We start from the raw sequence: 12412 nt of genomic DNA on the forward strand, positions 1-12412 counted from the left end.
TGGTAGCATTTGCTTTGGTAATGTACATGTGCACACATGTTTCCGATTCAGGCCACAAGATGGCAGACCCTCCAACGCGCACGGTCCTTATAATTATCTGAAAACTATATTAAATCGAAGTGTCTTTTGGAACAGATCCGTCGCCTTAGCGCTGCAGCGAGTATTCTACGAGCTCCAGTTCTCTGATAAGCCCGTCGGGACCAAGAAGCTGACGAAGAGCTTCGGCTGGGAGACCCTGGACTCTTTCATGCAGCATGACGTCCAGGAGTTCCTTAGGGTAAACAATACTCAAATATCAGTTGACCAGATCCGTCGCCTTAGCGCTGCAGCGAGTATTCTACGAGCTCCAGTTCTCTGATAAGCCCGTCGGGACCAAGAAGCTGACGAAGAGCTTCGGCTGGGAGACCCTGGACTCTTTCATGCAGCATGACGTCCAGGAGTTCCTTAGGGTAAACAATACTCAAATATCAGTTGACCAGATCCGTCGCCTTAGCGCTGCAGCGAGTATTCTACGAGCTCCAGTTCTCTGACAAGCCCGTCGGGACCAAGAAGCTGACGAAGAGCTTCGGCTGGGAGACCCTGGACTCTTTCATGCAGCATGACGTCCAGGAGTTCCTTAGGGTAAATCAAACACAAATACACACAAATCGATTCGGACCCAGCTAACTCTAGGCTAGGTTATCATCGCACAAACTGCGGCCGGAGGTGACAATAAGGCTTTTGCGGGCACCGACGAATTTCCACGCAAGTAAAGTACCACTAATATTATCCTGGCAGGATCGCCATGTAAGGTGAGGATTCGGAATTGAGTAGGTAGGTCGAGTGTTCAGTTTAACCCTTCGTATGTCTAAGCACTGATCAGTGTGAACGAATTTAAACCTATTGTATTAACAAAGGAATATAATTCGTACGCACTGATCAGTGCTTAGACAGATGAAAGGTTAATTAAATGATGCTTTATTACTGCACTGAATACATGAGTAAACGGTCCTTATATATATCCTATGAACTACGTACGTAACTATATCTAGTATACTCTACAGTTTGGCATTTGATGTTCATGATAAAGTGTGGGAAATTCTATGAAATACGTTTATAGTGACACTACCACGCTTTGTTCTGTCAAAGTCGGTGCAAAGTTAGATTAGACTGACTCTACAAGAAAACACAAAATAATTGCAGTATTTTCTTACGTGCAGCTTGTGGCATGTGACAAAAGCATACATTCTTTATTACTAACATAAATAAAAGCTTATCGGCATTGTTTGGAGTAATATACTACTGTGTACTGTGTAACGTATCATATATTCAGTTTCTATTTGTGAGTTCCTATAATTGGCTCTGTAATGCTATCTAAAAAGTCTAATGTATCATTTGTAGCTGTTGGAATTCCTTGAATAAATAAATAAAATAAAATAAAATAAATAAAATAAAATATCAGAAAAAATACTTCTGGAAACATGATCAAGAAAATATCGTCGGGTGACAAGCAAAAGTCACTAAGTACCACCACAAGTTCATAGCCATAGTGAACCATATTAGTATTAAAAGAGGTCGATTTTTGTTTGTTTTTTAGTCATTAGTGACTTTTGCTTGTCACCTGACGATATCAGATAGGTATTTTGAACTAACCAAGCAGTTACAGTGACTCAAAATGACATAATGTCTCCTCATTGTTTGAAACAAGTTTTACTTCATATTCTTAAATTTAGGTTCTACTCGACAAGTTGGAGAGCAAAATGAAGGGCACGTGCGTGGAGGGCACGGTGCCCCGCCTGTTCGAGGGCAAGATGACGTCATACATCAAGTGCAAAAACGTCAACGTGTCTAGCACGCGCGTCGAGACCTTCTACGACATACAACTGAATATAAAGGGGAAGAAGAACAGTAAGTCACTAACAAATACTTGAATACCACGTTGATGGGTCTTGCTTCTGTGCTTTATTTAGTGTGGGTATTTTCTAAGAAAAATAAACCGTCTGGGATTATATAATACCGAAAATGCATAATATGAAAATCGATGTTTCTCTTTCTCTATTACTCCAATATACAGGGTGGAAAGATAAGTCGGTCCCTTTTTAAAAATAAAGGAATGTATCCTTTAAGTAAAATGAGCCAGCTTAAGGGTTTAAGGTAGTTTCCCGCCAGGGCCCAACTTATCTTTCCACCCTGTATATATCTATATCATCCTATTGCAATAAGGATAGAGATGGAGGTAGGTGAACATCACATTTCTATGTTCGTAGTGATATTTATGTATGTGGCCCAAATAGGCGTTCTCAAAGTTGGTTATACCGTATACAGTCTGCAGAAGTAGCTAGGTGGGTGAGATGTTCAAAATGCACAGCAGACATTCTTATTCTTTTAACCTTTTCGCTGCCACGTCAATGAATTAATAAAGTCATGTCAAAAATTGCACGTAGACAACCGGTATAACATATCAAGTCGTGGCGCGTGAGGCACGAATTGCACTGACTTCATATCAAGTTGAGCGCTTTCTGCTGCTGACTAGTGTACATGATTGCAGTCGACGAGTCGTTCAAAGACTACATCAGCACGGAGATGCTGGATGGTGACAACAAGTACGACGCGGGCGAGCACGGGCTGCAGGAGGCCGAGAAGGGGGTGATATTCGCCTCCTTCCCGCCCGTGCTGCATCTGCACCTCATGCGGTTCCAGTACGACCCCATCACGGATAGCTCCGTCAAGTTCAACGACAGGTGAGAGTTTAAACTGTTTCATACATGTGAAGATCAGAAAAATAATAAAATAAACCTAACAATGTATAAGACATTACAGACGAGTCAAGTGATCGCGTTGTCCCAACCTTTTGCTGCGGCTCATGGGAGCCTGGGATCTGCTTGGAATCTAATCCCATTACTTTGGACACTATATGCGACGCAGAGTTTCCCAGGCCTTACTGGCATTTAACGCAGAGGGGAAACAAGACCTTACTGGGATTATAGTTCGTTTTTTTAGCATTAGAAATAACTTGCATGAAGGTAAGCGATCTTGACATGTCTTTTAATTGAAACGCTTTTTTAAAATCAAAACCTATTACTAATGAAAGCAGAAGAATATAAATGATCGTATTAGATTCATAATTGTTACATATTTGCCGTCACTTATTTTTAAAATGTGTTTTTCAATTAAAAGACACATCAAGATTGTTTACCTTATTTCTAATACTAAAATAACGAACTATAGGTGCAGAGGGGAAACTGGGCATTACTGGCATTAGTCCGTTCTTACGATGTTTTCCTTCACCGAAAAGCAACTGGTAAACATCAAATGATATAACGAACATCAGTTCCGAAAAACTCATTGGTAAGAACCTGTGTCGTCTGTGATACTGGAAATGTAGTTCCTAAACGGATAAACTGATTTTTTTATACGATGTATCAGTTGACAAGGGCTTTCCACTCAAATTAAAACTATTAATTCTTTTAAATTGATTATTGAAAAATTAATCTTTTCTCCATTGTAATAAGGTTCGAATTCTACGAGCACATCAACCTGGACGCGTACCTGCAGGAGAAGCCCGAGACGCCGGCCGACTACACGCTGCACGCTGTGCTCGTGCACTCGGGCGACAACCACGGCGGGCACTACGTCGTCTTCATCAACCCTAAGGGGGACGGCAAGGTACATCAACTGAAGCTTATGTCTATAGCGGTAAGGTTTGAAGTCGATCACGTCGATGCACGCCGTGCTCGTGCACGCGGGTGACAACCACGGCGGGCATTAGTTCGTCTTCATCAACCCTAATGCACCGCTATCCCAGGAAAACCTATTTTAAGGGGGACGGCAATGTACGTCAACTGAACCTTATGTCTATAGCGGTAAGGTTAGAACTCGATCACTCGAGATGCGGGTTGTATACACGCTGCAAGTGCACAAGCAGGCAACAATCTCGAAGACGCTGGACGTCATATTGTGCAGGGTGATAAGTTACACCGGCATCTAAACCTTATGTTCGTAGTGATAAGGTCTACATTTTATGAGCACCTCTAACTGGGCAGATAACTTATGTTTGCTTTTTTTTAGTTGACCTTTGTTTTTCAAAGGCTCTTGCACTTACACGTACTCGGAATTTTCTACGGTTTGTTCCGTACAAACGCGAATTTTCTGTAATTGTAGGAATTCGATATTCTTTTTAAGTGACAAAGTTAGCTCAAAACAGACTTAGGGCCATTTCACCATTCACTAATCCGGGGTTAACCGGTTAAACCTGGAGTTACCGTGGTTACCAGTACAATTTGACACTGGGTTAACCATTAAACTGGTTAATGGCATGAGCTAAGTGTCGCCGAAAAAACGTTTAACGGGTTTCTTATAACATCTGGAATGGTGTTTAATATTAGTCGATCATAATAACGTTTTGTGCAGTGGTGCAAGTTCGACGACGACGTGGTATCTCGGTGCACGAAGCAGGAGGCCATCGAGTACAACTACGGAGGCCACGACGAGGACATGGCGCTCACCGTGCGCCATTGCACCAACGCCTACATGTTGGTTTACATTAGGTAACGCTCAAATTCCAACCTTATTTTTTTAAATAATTAGTGTGTTATTTTAAAAAAAAGACGCCATTTTCAAAACAAACTCGCTGCACAGCGTACTAATAATGCACACAGCCAGTTAACAAAAGTTTCGTAAACAGACTCATTCGTGACGTGGCGTGTTTGGCTGATCTGGACGCACCTTTATAATTGCGGATATTTTAAATATGCCAGTTTATGTTAAAAAAAAACAGTTTCTAGCAAGTTCTGATTTAATATACGATATTTTCTTAATCTCAATAGCTTCATATTAGTCACTTGACGTACCCACTAACATCTATTATTTTTGCAGAGATTCTCAATTAAAAACAGTGTTGCAAGAAGTAACTCAACCAGACATTCCGTCTGAGCTTAGCGAGAGACTGGCAGAGGAGAAACGAATTGAAACTGTAAGTGCACATGCTTATAACTATTTATCGCACCGTAACTTACGCTCACATATCGCTGGCCCAATATTACAGGGTTCTATGTTACATTTTCAAGATAGTTGAAATTCGACTTAATGTCTATATGACAATGTTCAGATTTCAGTTCGATAAAAGTGAAACATAGAAATCTGTAATATTGGGCCAGCGATATGGCGACACGCCATGTATTGAAAAGCATACGGTAGAGCTTTCTCTTCCTGACGCTGTTGTTTCGCCTATGTCGATGCCAAATGTTTCAAGGACCGACCCTAACATCCCCATATTGCTTAGCACACCTGTCTCTTTCTAATAATAAACACGCGTCAAAAAGACGGATAAGCACAAAAGATTAATAAGGACTTGTCAGAGATTTGATAGAAGTTTATGACTAAAATCGCCAGCGTTCTCACTCACACACGGCATCAAAATTAAATACCCACCCTTTCAGATCCGTCGCAAGGAGCGCAACGAGGCGCACCTCTACATGACCGTAAACGTGGTGCTGGAAGACGACTTCGACGGGCACCAGGGCAACGACCTGTACGACCCGGAGCGCGCGCACTACCGCGCCTTCCGCGTGCGCAAGCAGGCCACCGTCGCCGAGCTCATGGAGATGCTGGCTGAGAACTTCCGCTACCCGCAGAAGCATCTCCGCCCGTGGCCGTTCAGTGCGCGCTCTAATCAGGTTAGAAATGTGCACTTTCCGTATTTAATGGATTGAGACAGACTTGGATAGATTTGGAGCGGTCTCTGCACCTGTGAGTTAACGACCTGTACGACCCGGAGCGCGCGCACTACCGCGCCTTCCGCGTGCGCAAGCAGGCCACCGTCGCCGAGCTCATGGAGATGCTGGCTGAGAACTTCCGCTACCCGCAGAAGCATCTCCGCCCGTGGCCGTTCAGTGCTCGCTCTAATCAGGTTAGAAAAGTGCATTTTCCGTATTTAATGGATTGAGACAGGCTTGGATAGATTTGGAGCGGTCTCTGCACCTGTGAGTTGAGGTAACGACCTGTATGACCCGGAGCGCGCGCACTACCGCGCCTTCCGCGTGCGCAAGCAGGCCACCGTCGCCGAACTCATGGAGATGCTGGCTGAGAACTTCCGCTACCCGCAGAAGCATCTCCGCCCGTGGCCGTTCAGTGCTCGCTCTAATCAGGTTAGAAAAGTGCATTTTCCGTATTTAATGGATTGAGACAGGCTTGGATAGATTTGGAGCGGTCTCTGCACCTGTGAGTTGAGGTAACGACCTGTATGACCCGGAGCGCGCGCACTACCGCGCCTTCCGCGTGCGCAAGCAGGCCACCGTCGCCGAACTCATGGAGATGCTGGCTGAGAACTTCCGCTACCCGCAGAAGCATCTCCGCCCGTGGCCGTTCAGTGCGCGCTCTAATCAGGTTAGAACATTGACGTCAGGACTGGCTTTATGGGCAGTAAGAATGATGCATGAATCGGGCCAGTACAGCGATTGGTTGATGAGTTCGCATCACGCGCGCGATTGGTCGCAACTAGTTGCGTTAGACTGTACGATTGGCTCGAATTCGTGAGTGACATCGCTGAACTAGCATCATTATTAGTGCCCTGAGATATAGGGACGTCAACGGGTTAGAAGCATTTTTCATATTTAACCTTTCATGTGTATGGTGGTCAAGTCTCGGTTGTGCTGTATAGAGCAAAATGCAAAAGATGACTGAAAATTCGGCCGAGTTCGGTTTTTCAAATTTTGAATCTGTATTCTATATATGTACACTCCGTTATGGTTACAAATACATCTTCTGAGTATGAGGGGTGTTCTCTATTATTTACGCAAGTTTGATAGCAAAAAATAAGTTGCTAGATTCAGTAGAAAGAACATTGATCTTTGCGTCTATAAAGTCTCAACTTGCTCGATGTTTTAACAGTAAATAAACTAAATAAATTATGTCTAAATGTGTTGAAAATATTTCGACATTACACATTTTTCAAAGATGATTTATTTCAACAGACTTGCAGACCAACCTGCCTAGACATAATCAACGATCAACACAAGACCGTAGCAGACGTGTCCGAGAACACCAACCCCTGGAACATCTTCCTCGAGATGCTGCCCCCCGACGCCGGGCTCAGCACCCTGCCCACCTTTGATAAGGACAATGATGTGGTGTTGTTCTTCAAGTTCTATGATCCGAAGCAGAAGAGGATCCATTATTGCGGACACCACTATTTGCCGATTGCGAGCAAGCTGCCCGATCTCATACCGATACTCAATAAACGTGCTGGTGAGTGTTACACATATGATATAACTTATGAGTAACTAAGTACAGGCTGAGATCCTTAAACACTTACGCGGTTATTACAAGTTACAATAATAGGGTATTCTCCTACTAGTCACATCAGTTTTTTAGAACTGTCAAAACGATTTGCTAAAATGGAATTCATATAAAACATCACACAATGACGTCACGGTCAACTCGCCTACTTTTTATATTTCTATCCGACTTATTACATAGAACTTGTGTTTAAAAAAACCTGTTATTTATGTTTTTCTAATAATCATATGTCTCTTTATTTCATGCATGGTCTGAAATAATTTATTTTAAATACAGTCAAATACCCTATTCATTAATTATTATGGTTGGTGTTGGACGCTAGCTCCGACTTTCGGACGCTAGATTGCGCCCGTGGTTAAAGAGATTCATTTAACCTTTGAACTAAACATACCATTTTCCGTCCGCATATAATAACTATAATAAGTACTTCGCTTAAATATTTTGTTTTTCTATTGATAGGTTTCCCAGCTGATACTCCCCTAGTACTGTACGAGGAAATCAAACCCGACTTCGTCGAGAAGATCAACAATTACAACGATCCTCTAGAAAAGGTATTATTAATTAGTCTTATCCCTGTTTCTACTTGTTTTCTTCCAACTTGTTATATGGGTAACCATATAGGTATAGGTTACATCGATGCATCTGGCCATTATGCAGCATTTAGTTGCCACGAAAATCTTTTGCCTGATAATGAAATCATAACATAACTCGCCATATAAGAGTCTCAAATCTGATAGTGGTTTTACATACGCGGGTACGCGTTATGGTGGAGTATATAATTTATGTTTATTAATAAAAACCGGGCAAGTGCGAGTCGGACTCGCGCACGAAGGGTTCCGTACCATAATGCAAAAAAAAAAACAAAAAAAAGCAAAAAGAAAACGGTCACCCATCCAAGTACTGACCCCTCCCGACGTTGCTTAACTTTGGTCAAAAATCACGTTTGTTGTATGGGAGCCCCATTTAAATCTTTATTTTATTCTGTTTTTAGTATTTGTTGTTATAGCGGCAACAGAAATACATCATCTGTGAAAATTTCAACTGTCTAGCTATCACGGTTCGTGAGATACAGCCTGGTGACAGACGGACGGACGGACGGACGGACGGACGGACGGACGGACGGACGGACGGACGGACAGCGAAGTCTTAGTAATAGGGTCCCGTTTTACCCTTTGGGTACGGAACCCTAAAAATTAGTCGACAAATTAACGAAGTCTAGTGCATTACAGACGTTGGGATACCGTCATTTCATTCTCGAGTAAGGCACTATAGGCCAAGCAATAAGAAGTTATAGAGGGAAATGCTGGGAACACAATTTTTGACTCCGTAACTTTGTTTGGACTAGTTAGGAGGTGAACATATCAAAAGTCCCCGGCCGTAGCCCCGGTGCTGGGGGGTAGAGGGGGGAAAGAAGGTCTCATTTTTTGGTTTTTCACTTATATCTTGGAAACTTTGCGTCTTAGCGACATGACTACTAAGACAAACCAAAAGCTGATAAAATTCGTTACAAGTTTTATTCATTCAAGTTTTTCGATATCTTGAATAGTTTTTGAGATATCCGCTCTTGAAAGTTTAATTTAGGGCATTCAATTTTATCTTGATATCTACATTAGTGAAGCTGCTAGGCCGAGTTTGGTATCATTTTCGTATAAAACGGGGGTGCTGAATTCATTTTTGGTATCACATTGACACCATTCCGAAGAAAAAACATAAAAACTTTAAATAAATACCTTTTTTTTTAAATTCCTCTTCACGCTTAAACCGCTCAACCGATTTAATTGAAATTTGGTATACAGATATTTCGAGTCCAAAGACGGGACATGAGATACTTTTTATCTCAATAATCATCCTTTAAAGTTGTGAAATGGAGTATGGGGGGAATTCAACTTCGTCGACGAAACTGAATTCTCGAGGTTAATACTGCTTAAGGTAAGGTTTGAAGTCATGTTTGCTATCATTTTCATCTAAATCACAGATGTATACCATCCTAAATTTCATCTAAACTGGTTCAGCGGTTATTGACTCCCCATACAAACTTCCACCCCACTTTTCACACCCTCAAAAGATGCTTTTGGTTATAAAAACTATCCTATATCCTGTGTCGACACTGAAACTATTTCTATACCAAATTTCAACGGATTTGGTTCAGCGGTTTAAGCGTGAAGAGGGATTTTAAAAAACATGTGTTTTTTAAATTTTGGTTTTACTTCGGAATAGTGTCAATGTGATGCCATATATGAATTCAGCACCCCCGATTTATACGAAAATGATACCAAACATGGCCTAACACCTTCACTGATATAGATATCAAGATAAAATTGAAATCCCTAAATAAACTTTCAAGAGCGGGTATCTCAAAAACTATTCAAGATATCGAAAAACTTGACTGAATAAAACTTGTAACTAATTTTATCAGCTTTCGGTTTGTCTTAGTAGTCATGTCGCTAAGACGCAAAGTTTCCAAGATATCAATGAAAAACCGAAAAATTCAACCTTCTCACCCCCCTCTACCCCCCAGCACCGGGGCTACAGCCGGGGACTTTTGATATGTTCACCTCCTAACTAGTCCAAACAAAGTTACGGAGTCAAAAATCGTGTTCCTAGCATTTCCCTCTACAACGTTTTTTGAGCATTCATTTCCTGACCTACTAATTTTGAACCCAATTTATTATTCACGATGATATTTTCAGTACTTATACAATACTTCTTGGTCAAATGCTGTAGATGTAACTTATATTTGCGGTTACGATGTAATTGTAAATATGTTGTATGAGACAAATATTTTCCTCAGTAGGATGTCAATGGTTAACAATTTTTAAGAGCAGTATGATTTCAAGTTCCTAAGCCCACTCTGTTATGTGTAGTAGACATTCTATGGTACTTGGACGATTGATTGCTTTGTAGTTAACATGTATGGCCGGCACAGGTATGGTACGTGTCATTACAATTATTTATACACCATAACCAATAAACATAACCATAGCTTTGTAGCTGTCATCTACCGTTAGCAACGAAATGAATTTTGCTAAAATAAAATTGCATTCAGTCAAATATATATTGATAGTGTAAGATGTGTGAAGTCTAAGAAATATTTGTGCCACCGAATTTGACAGCCGAATAAGATAGCACGGTATGTTTTGTGGCAACTTAATTGTCAAACGTTAACTTTAAAATGGGCTTCAAACGCCAAAGAAAGTTTGAAATAGAGGCGGATTCTCAAAGTATATTAGTTAGTCAGTAAATTTACTGCCATCTTTCGACAAAAGATTTAAACTGTTAGAACGCCTTTGAAATTTATCCTTATTCTTTCACTGACATGTGTTAATATGTTAAATATTAAAAAAAGTAACGCCAACAAAAGTTACCGCATAATGTTCACAACCGAACAGCGCCATCATTAGCTGTCAAATTCCAAGAATTTGTCGTAGACTAACACATCTGAACAATCAGTGATTCTTTGCTTACACCTGAATCTTCTATTTCTCTGCAATCTAGCACCATTGAATTTTAAGATAGTCATAGATCTAGAAGTCTTTTACACATCTAAAGTGACAGGAGCTTTCATTTTTTTTTACCTATTAACATTAGCGGATTCTAGTTCCTATTTCTTTGCTGCTAGGAAATAAATTAAAACTAAAAAATATTATTGTTTGATGTTTTTGTTAGTAACCAAGTTGCCTCTTATAGAGCTATTACCATAACTGCCACTTCGGATAAATGGTTTTGATAATGGCGAGTAAATGCATATTTTGTGCCATTAACAGAATACTTTATCCTAATCTTACATATTTATTATTTTGATAATACGTGCTGATTCGTTTTATACCAATGTTCTGCAGTTATTTCCTAATATTTAATGAAACTTCAAAATGCTTATAGTATGCTATTCAATTGAAAAGCAAATTTTAAAACGAATCTGCATTAAATATCATTTATATAGGGCATGCAATTTTCATATCATAAACACCTTGCAAACATTAACTAATAGCTTTAAAATCACTAGCTTTAGATTTTGTTCCAATTTGAAGATGCGAGTCGTAAACTAAAAATCCTGCAAAAAAGGATTAATTAATTATTTAGTTGTGGAGGGTAGGTTCTATCAGAGTTTTACCATGATTTATCGCGTATCCAAGCGACCGTATCTTTTAACATAACATTTAAACCCCAAAAATCGTTCGTAATCTAACTAGTAGTCGCGTATTATTGCATGCCCTAAACCGTGTCCGACCCTTGCGGCGGCCTCAAGGCGGCCGTCGCTCGGGTTGAGTCGTGTGCACGCGGCCAGGCTTTGGACGAACTGATGGATGGCGACATCATCGTGTTCGAGCGAGCCGACCACCGGCACGAGGAACTCGAGCTGCCAACCTGCCAGGACTACTTCAAGTACATCTTCTACAAGGTCGAGGTGCAGTTTGTGGATAAGACGCTACCCAATGATCCGGGGTGAGTCGACATATTGTTTTGTGATCGTATAAAAAATGACCCATAACTTATACGCCGTTTCAGAACGTTTCAATACGATCGTGCGAGTTGATTACATTTAATTGGTAATTTTAATGGATATTATTACCGTGAGTGCTAAGCTAGTATATCTCAATTTTCCCTTCTGAAAGGAATACTACGTTCTTTGTACATACCGATCATATAAAGATAAGGAACGACCAAAAAAATAAAATAATGAAAAACTTTTAAGGAAGTGCTTGCTTGTTCGCGCTTCGCTTAAATATTATATGTATAATTATTCAGTCTATTTTATATTTTCTTCGGAAAAGTATCTAATTGACACATACATAAGATACACCCGGATAATAACAGCCGTTTATTCAAATATATATTAGCAATCTTTTTTTTGAATATTTGACATTTGTGGTAGCCATTGAGTAATGAGAGAAACATTTGCAGATTCACAATGGAGTTGTCTATGCAAATGCGTTACGAGCAAATGGCGAGAGCGGTCGGCCAACGGCTCAACGTCGATCCTTACTTAATACAGTTCTTCAAGTGTCAGAAGTAAGTAGAATCCAGTTAATGTAATTAACTAGGTGGTTTAACCTATTTTCCGTCATACGAAATCAGACTTCGGCCACATGTGAGGCAAAGTAATCAAATGCATATTTTGAGTTATTTTCTTATGTTT

The 12412-nt window shown here is 40.6% G+C and overlaps 1 protein-coding gene across 6 annotated transcripts in view; it reads left to right on the forward strand.

Annotated features, from left to right (window-relative positions):
• Window positions 1-12412, forward strand: part of LOC134667372 (ubiquitin carboxyl-terminal hydrolase 7-like) — a 28969-nt gene that overhangs the window by 9085 nt on the left and 7472 nt on the right. For 4 of the 6 annotated variants that reach the window (XM_063524760.1, XM_063524763.1, XM_063524761.1 and 1 more), the window contains 12 exons: window positions 480-621; window positions 1713-1887; window positions 2528-2720; window positions 3492-3645; window positions 4390-4526; window positions 4855-4951; window positions 5418-5654; window positions 6951-7224; window positions 7735-7826; window positions 10180-10204; window positions 11574-11718; window positions 12178-12285. In XM_063524760.1, coding sequence (XP_063380830.1) covers window positions 480-621; window positions 1713-1887; window positions 2528-2720; window positions 3492-3645; window positions 4390-4526; window positions 4855-4951; window positions 5418-5654; window positions 6951-7224; window positions 7735-7826; window positions 10180-10204; window positions 11574-11718; window positions 12178-12285 — 1779 coding nt within the window. Of the gene's footprint in view, window positions 1-479; window positions 622-1712; window positions 1888-2527; window positions 2721-3491; window positions 3646-4389; window positions 4527-4854; window positions 4952-5417; window positions 5655-6950; window positions 7225-7734; window positions 7827-10179; window positions 10205-11560; window positions 11719-12177; window positions 12286-12412 lie in introns of all 6 variants that reach the window. The other 2 variants (XM_063524762.1, XM_063524764.1) reach the window with 1 other exon arrangement.

Source organism: Cydia fagiglandana, chromosome 9, assembly GCF_963556715.1.
Source record: "Cydia fagiglandana chromosome 9, ilCydFagi1.1, whole genome shotgun sequence".
NCBI classification, from domain to species: domain Eukaryota; kingdom Metazoa; phylum Arthropoda; class Insecta; order Lepidoptera; family Tortricidae; genus Cydia; species Cydia fagiglandana.